The sequence below is a fragment of the Vigna radiata genome, chromosome 6 (assembly GCF_000741045.1).
Source record: "Vigna radiata var. radiata cultivar VC1973A chromosome 6, Vradiata_ver6, whole genome shotgun sequence".
NCBI classification, from domain to species: Eukaryota; Viridiplantae; Streptophyta; class Magnoliopsida; order Fabales; family Fabaceae; genus Vigna; species Vigna radiata.
This window is the reverse complement of record NC_028356.1, coordinates 16,952,775-16,960,377: the sequence shown is the minus strand read 5'-3', so window position 1 is coordinate 16,960,377 and position 7,603 is coordinate 16,952,775. Positions and strand designations below refer to the sequence as shown.

General features: G+C 27.9%; 1 protein-coding gene across 1 annotated transcript; it reads right to left on the bottom strand.

Annotated features, from left to right (window-relative positions):
• On the bottom strand, positions 1–2,609 carry LOC106764208 (gibberellin 2-beta-dioxygenase 8). Its single transcript, XM_014648451.2, has 3 exons — positions 2,070–2,609; positions 1,176–1,500; positions 1–296 (listed from the first exon to the last, which is right to left on the bottom strand). Exons 1-3 carry the CDS (start codon positions 2,528–2,530, stop codon positions 60–62), a joined length of 1,023 nt encoding a protein of 340 aa, XP_014503937.1. The 5' UTR covers positions 2,531–2,609; the 3' UTR covers positions 1–59.
• Between the last annotated feature and the right edge of the window lie 4,994 nt (positions 2,610–7,603).

The following is a 7,603-nucleotide window of genomic DNA, read 5'->3' as shown; positions in this document are numbered from 1 at the left end:
TATACCAACTAATAAAATAATGACACATAAATTATTGTCAAAACATTATTAAAATTGTTTTAATTCTGAGAATGAGGAGTGTGTTGAAACCTTGGAAGGCCAACTTTGTGACCGACAGTTTTGATGTCTTGTTGCACTTTTGCCCTAAATTGTTTGTAAGTGAAGGGTCTGTAGTTGGAACTCTGAATCTGAAGGTCTTCATTAGGGAACACAAAATAGCATAGTGAGATCCTTTCTCTCTCACTGTTTAGCTTCACTCTGTGTGTCACACTTTTGTATTTGTCATCACTTATTGCCTAAACAAAAACATTATTCCTTATAATACCAATAAATAATACATATTGCATCATAAAATATCATTTATCATATATCTATTCTTTCATTATTATTTTTAAATATTTCTGTAATAAAAAATTACATTTATTTGTCAATAATTGCTTTGTTAGGATTTAAAGACTATTATATATAAGAAAATTATTAGATAATAATTAACTTTAAAAATATAAAGTAATTAATTATTATATTCACTAATTTAGATATTATAGCTATCAATATTTTCATTATCATTAATATTTAAATTAATGTTTGAGTTAAAGATTAATTTATAATTTTATCTTTAGATTTTTTATTTATGTTTAGTCTTTATATTTGTTTTTTATTCAATTGAGTCTTTATTTTATGTAAAAATAACTTTTTTTTAAAATTGAAATTGACATCATAAAAATATAAATTTAAGTATGTTATATGTCAAAATTTATTATTTTTATGTCTTGAAATCTTCTAATTTTGATACAAAATAAAATATTTAAATTTTGAAATGTGATGAATTTTCATATATAATATTTTCAAAAACGTGTCAAAATAAATTTAATAAAAAAAAGTGAGAATAAATATATTTTACAAAAATAAGAAATTAATTACTAAGAAAATATAAACTCTGAAAAAAAATCAAACATTAATTAACATATAAATGAATAAAAAATATCTAAATATAATGAATAACTTATTAATTAAACCTAATTATTTTTTAAATGCATCCTTTCTTATTCTTTAAATAGTTTAAGTAACATAAAAGGAAAGAAAAAAAAACTATTAACCCATTTTAAGATTAAAAGGATATAAATGGATAAAGAATTAAAAAAAAAAGAGTAAAATATATAATAATAAAATTTGACCTGCATCATGTCTCCAAGGTTGACGATGAGTGTGTTGGAAACGGGTTTAACAGTGAGCCATTGATTATCTTTGAGGAGCTCAAGTCCACTCACTTCATTTTCTTGGTTCAATATAGACAATACAGAGCTATCTGTGTGCACCTCCATTCCCAAACCAAGGTTAGAGTTTGAGCACTTTGGATAACGATAAATACGCATAATTCCTGTGCTTTCTGCTACGTAAGAACTTGATGCTTCAATGTTCAGGTCAAGGTTCTTCACCATAGCTTCGAATAATCTTCTACCAATTCTGCTCAAATGTTCTCCATATTCCACCACCGAATCTCTTCCCAACCACAACATGCCAAAATACATATCAGACAAAACATCATGATATACTCAAACTGAAATTTTAATACTTTACTTCAATATTTATTAGCAATAAAAGTTCATATATATGTAAAACAAATTTGATAATTTATTACTTTTGTTTTCATTGAACCAGTTTTTTCACCGGCATAACCAAAAATTTGGCTACAAAACATTATTTTTTTATCAGCTTGGTTACAAAAGAACAACATGAAACAGAAAGTAAAAATTGTTTTATGATTGAAAATGAACACTGATCTGAGGAATTGGGTGCTTTTCACGCCATTTTACGACAAGAGACTAACTATCATGTGTAGAGTACGAGGATAAATTCTGATGGGACCTAGATTTGATAGTTAAAAACTGTAGCATGCATGTCTCTTATTACAGAGTAAAATGTCTCCGAATACTTAACTTTTTTGCTGTAAATTAAAAACTTTGAATATGTGAAAGAAGGAACATGAACCGATCTAAATCATCATCACCAAATAACATCGTTTATCCACATTGCAAACGAGGGAGAAAGAAGAAAATGAAGTTGTTTACCTGAGAGAGTGAAGCTGAGGAAGTTGAGGTTGAAATTGGGAGAGCTGAAGCAGAGGCATGTTGAAACCTTCGACCCAATTGATGTTTTGAGGGGCAGTTGTTAGGGGTGCCCCAGAGGAAGTAAGGGCAGGGGTGCCCCAAAAGTAAGTCACAGGGTTGGCACCATTACATGAGGCTTGTTTGGACTCAAAGGAAAGAGAGAAGAGTTGTTTGGCTTGGTCTTGAAGTTGGGTCAATAGGGTTGATGGAACTCCATGGTTAACCAAACGGAACAACCCCCAATGCTTGCAAGCCTCTTCAAGGACGTTCTGCATATTCATGTCATGGCTTAAGCGTTGAAGATCTATGACTGGTAGTGGATCCGGGTCCGACTCCTGGATCGGGTCGCCGCCGTCTGGAGAGTGATGGTGAGGGTGGCTAAGGTGGCGGAGAATGGGAGGGTAGGACTCCAAGGTGTTCATTTTCTTAGTTTATAGATAAAGGGAGATGGGAATAGAGATCATGAAAAGGACGTTTGTACAGAGAGAATCACTTTGGGAGAATTCTAGATCTGTTTTGCTTCTTAAGTATACAATGTTTGAGATAAAATATTATCGGGTTAAATATCTTTTTAATCCCTATACTTTTATTTTTGGGCGATTTTAGTTTTAGTCCCTCTTTCAAACTAAGGTACAATTTAGTTCTTTAACTTTAGAAAACTCTGATTTTAGTCCTTTTTATCAAATTTTTTTAACTTTATTTGCTGTTTCAAGCACGTTTCATTATAGTATTTGGATTGTTTACATTATTTGATACATTTTTGTTTCAATGTTAACTGAGAAACGCCTTTGAAACAACCAATAAAGTTAAAAAAATTTGGTAAAAAGGACTAAAACCACATAGTTTTCTAAAATTGAAAGACTAAATTGTACCTTAGTTTGAAAGAGGGACTAAAAATATAAGGACTAAAAACATATTTAACCCAAATATTATCAGAGAGTGTCTGAGGAAAACTTTTCAAGCGATCTCGATTAGTTCGAAGTGTAAATATGAGCACGTTAAAATTATTGAGTTTGATTGTGTATTTAATTTACAACTTTATATGAATTTTTTCCTATTTAATCAAAGATAATGCGATGTTTTTAATTAAGTATCGATATATAATATAAATTATTATATTTTGCGCATAAAAAACCTTTTGTTTCTTATATTAATTAACAACTTCACATAAGATTAGTTGTATTATATCCTACCATATATACTTTATTTCTTTAAGGAAAATCTCTGGGTTTAATTAATTACTTAAAAAAATATTCATTTAAGTTATTTTAAAGGGATAAGAACAAATTAAAATTCATTAACCTCTCCAAATAGTATTTGAATAAGCAATTTTAAGGCATGGATTTTTTTTATTTTATTTTTATTTTTTTTATAGAAAACTAGTATATAGGTTGATGTTAGTATGTGTGTTTATTAAAAGAAAATTAGAGATTGAAGAAAAAAATAATAAATATTTTTAAATTTATAATTAAATTTTAAATAAATCTTTTAAAAATAGTTTATATGTTTAGAAACTCAATATGTTTATAAAAATAATATAAATATTAGACTTTGTAAAAGTATAAATGATAAAACATGTGCAAAAATATAGTAGATTCTTTAAAAGTAAAAAGGAATATAGAAATATGTAGAGTTGACTTGGTAAAAGTATAAATTAGTGTATGAATAAATTTATGTAATGTGAATTGTGGTTGGGAATTCAAGTGAATCTAAGTCTTATATTGGATAGAAAGGAGAAAGTGGAACATCATATAAAGGTGAAGACTCATTAACCCATTGTCTTAAGATTTTAGGCAGAGAGTGACGTTAAATTCTTATGTGGTTTGTTACACTCTTCTAATTAATGTATGAAATGACTTGTCTAATATTTTTTGTGTTATACTCATCTAATTATTGTATGAACAATCTCGTGTATTTTTTTTTTTTGCTATATTCTTGTAATCAATGTATGGAAAGATTCGTCTGATGTGTATTGTTAGACTCGCTTAATCAATACATTGATAAACTCACATAATATGTATTGTTAGACTTGTTTAATCAGTATACGAACACACTCATATAATGTGTATTGCTAGACTCATAATAAATATGTATATTTAGACTCATGTAATGTGTATTGCAATACTCATCTAATTAGTGAGTCGACAAACTTGTCTAATGTTTATTAATAAACTCATCTAATTTGTTTATATGTTAGACTTGCCTAATCAATGTGTAAACATACTCGTCTAGTGTTTGTATCTAGAATTTAATTAGTGTATGAATATAATAGTCCAATAAGTGTATATGCAGACTCATTTAATTGTATTGCAAGAGTTGTTTAACTAATGAATGGACAAATTCATCTATTGTGTATAAATAGACTCATATGGTTTGTGTATGGAGAAACAAACTTGTGCAAAGTATATTTCCATACTTGTCTTATGAGTATATAGAAAAACTCGTTTAGTATTTGTTGCTAGATTTATTTAATTAGTGCAAGGACAAACTCGTCTAATGGGTATTCATAGACTCGTCTAATCAATGCATGGAATAATTCATCTAATACTTTTTACTATACTTGTTTAGCAATTGTATGGACAAATGCATTTAATGTATATTGTTAAACTTGTCTAATTATTGTATTGACAAACTCATTTAATATTTTTTTATACTTATCTAATCAATGTATTGAATACCTCATATAATGTTTTTTGTTATATTCTTCTATCAATGTATGAATAGACTCTTTTATTATATATTGTTAGACTAATACTACTGTTTTGCTATATTTCTCTAATATGTGTTGCTAGACTTGTCTAATCAATACATATCTAATATATATTTGTAGATCCAAGTAATGATGGTATAAATATATAAGTGATATATTTTAAAACGATTAATTTGTTATTTTTCATTTTTTTTGTTTTGATCTTACTAAAGTCTTAAACTCTACATTTTCAAGTTAAAAATAATAAAAATTTATAATATTAAGAAGTATGATTTTATTATTACTAATATCTAATTTAAACTTTTGAAATAAATTATTAAGTACAATGTTTTAATTTATTCTGTTACAAATATAGTTAATTAAAACTTTATGTCAATTTCTATGTACATACTAAAAATATATGAAAAATATTCAACAATAAAAATATTTATATTATAAATTAAGATAAAAAAAATAAACGTGATTTGTTTAAGACAAAAATATTACATTACAATTTATTTTATATTATAATGTAAATTATTTATATTATTAATAAATATATATTATTTTTTAAATAATATTATTTGAAAAAGTAAAAAACATATTATTTTTAATTTTTATTTTATTATATGATCAAATAAATAAAAGTCACAATGATAAAATTAAAAATGAAAAATAGTATAAAATTAGTTTAATATTTTAAATGTTATTTTTTTCATTTGTTATACTGTTGTTAATTAATTACTTAAAAAAAATCTTATATTTAAGTTATTTTAAAGGGATAACTAGAAATTAAGTCACTAGAATAAGAAATTTTGATGCTTGGATTTATTTTTTATTGAAAATTTGATAGTATAATGTTTGGGATATTGGGGTCAAGAATTATTCCTCTACACTTAATGAATGGTTTTTCTTTGTCACTGTTTTGGGTACCCTTTGTTATTTTCAATATTCATGCTTCACTCAACCCTGGTGCAACTGTAAAATGGAATCCGATGCATTATTAATTCTATAATCACCTATCTTCTTACTTATTTATATATATATATATATATATATATATATATATATATATATATATATATATATATATATTTATAAGTTTTAAGATGACACAATATTATTCAAAGATTCATAACCATGCTTTGTATTATTAATCATGTAAAGTTTATGAAAAGTAATTTACATATGTACTTACCCACCGGTCATTCCCGAAATATAGACCGACTGATTATAATGTATATGACCCTTCAATTCTGTTTAGGAAGATGTGGTTTCGAAAAGATTATGAGAATATATTGATAGACCGGTTATACGATACATATAATATATTATTTAGATATATATTTTAAAGAAATTAAAATTTGAAAATTTGTTAAGAATGGTTATATTAGAGAATTTTAAATTTTGTTATTTTCGAATGAGTGTCCTTTTATTCCACACATTTAACATTCCAATAAATATAACTTGAAAACTATAAATATATCCTGGAGTTAACAATAACAATAAGATAGAACAGTGGAGAAGAAGTAAATAAAAAGAAAGGGAATATGAAATATCATATAGAATTTAAAACTGTACAAGAACTGATACAATTTATACTCTTAGACCTAACGGTCAAGGTACAACTGAACCGAACGGTTCTACAAAGGAGACTACTAACCGAACAGTTAGTAAGGAAGCTGTACAAGCCGAACGGTCATAACTACATCACCTGAGTTTCTTCCTCCAGCACTTCTTCCAAAGAGACCACCTTGCATTCTGCTCACGTCCATTGGATGATCATTGCAGTGAAGAGAACAACCGAATGGGCAATTACCGAACGAATAATACAGACATGACAGGAAAAATAAGGGTAAGCTTATGTAATTTAATTAATCGACTCCAACATTACATTTAAGCATATCAATTGAATAATCACAAACATTATTTCAATCATACAATCATCATATAAGTATAACAATCAAAAACCGAACATATAAATCATAATAACCGACCACTCAACATCGACTGTCCGGACTGTATGAATATGTAGCTATGATCATCCTTGCACCTGTGGAAAGGTAAACTGAAACACCACGTGAATACCAGAGGCTGGAAAACCGCAAGTCATCACACGGGGTTAGCCCTTCATCCCTCATTGTAGCTGAAAAACCGCAAACTACACATGAGTTTAGTTCGTTAGCTAGAACACCAAACTAACACGAACAGGCCTCCTGCTATTCCCACCACATGCACCACCATTCTCTACTTGAGACTCGGTGACAATTGGAATATCAGGATGAGCGTCCACTACAAAGCTGACCATATTCATACTATTACCACATTACAACCAACCACCGAGACATTCCTCCTTGGAATTCTCAATTCATTTCCATATTATAAAAGTCGTATCATACTTCCGCATTTCATCAATTATCAAACCATAACTCATTAACATCATACTTGTTCTTTTCTAACATGATTAATAAAAATTATATAACAGTAACACCTCACCCACTTTGGAACAAGACTGAGATGAAAAAGATTACAGAACCCTTACACAATACCGAACGGGAGAAGACTCCCTATAAATGAATATGGCCGAACGGTAAGAATACCCTCAGCTCAAGAGTCATGAACGAACGATCTAGTAACCATTCGAAACTAGTTTAAGTTGAACATCGTCTAAGACCGAACACATATAAGCTTGATTCGAAAATAAAGTCTTTAATCATATTACTAATACCTTAAACTGAGTACTTGGAGCTTAGGCCGAGCATTGAGAGCTTAGGCTGAGTACTTTATAGCTAAAGCCGAACACTAG

Bases quoted from the DNA above. Each gene is read 5' to 3' on its own strand.
- LOC106764208 (XM_014648451.2), bottom strand. From the start codon at position 2,530: ATGAACACCTTGGAGTCCTACCCTCCCATTCTCCGCCACCTTAGCCAC. The intron at 1,501-2,069 runs GTAAACAACTTC...GTGGTTGGGAAG, and splicing joins CCTCAGCTTCACTCTCTCAG to AGATTCGGTGGTGGAATATG. The intron at 297-1,175 runs GTCAAATTTTAT...GTTTTTGTTTAG, and splicing joins ACCTTGGAGACATGATGCAG to GCAATAAGTGATGACAAATA.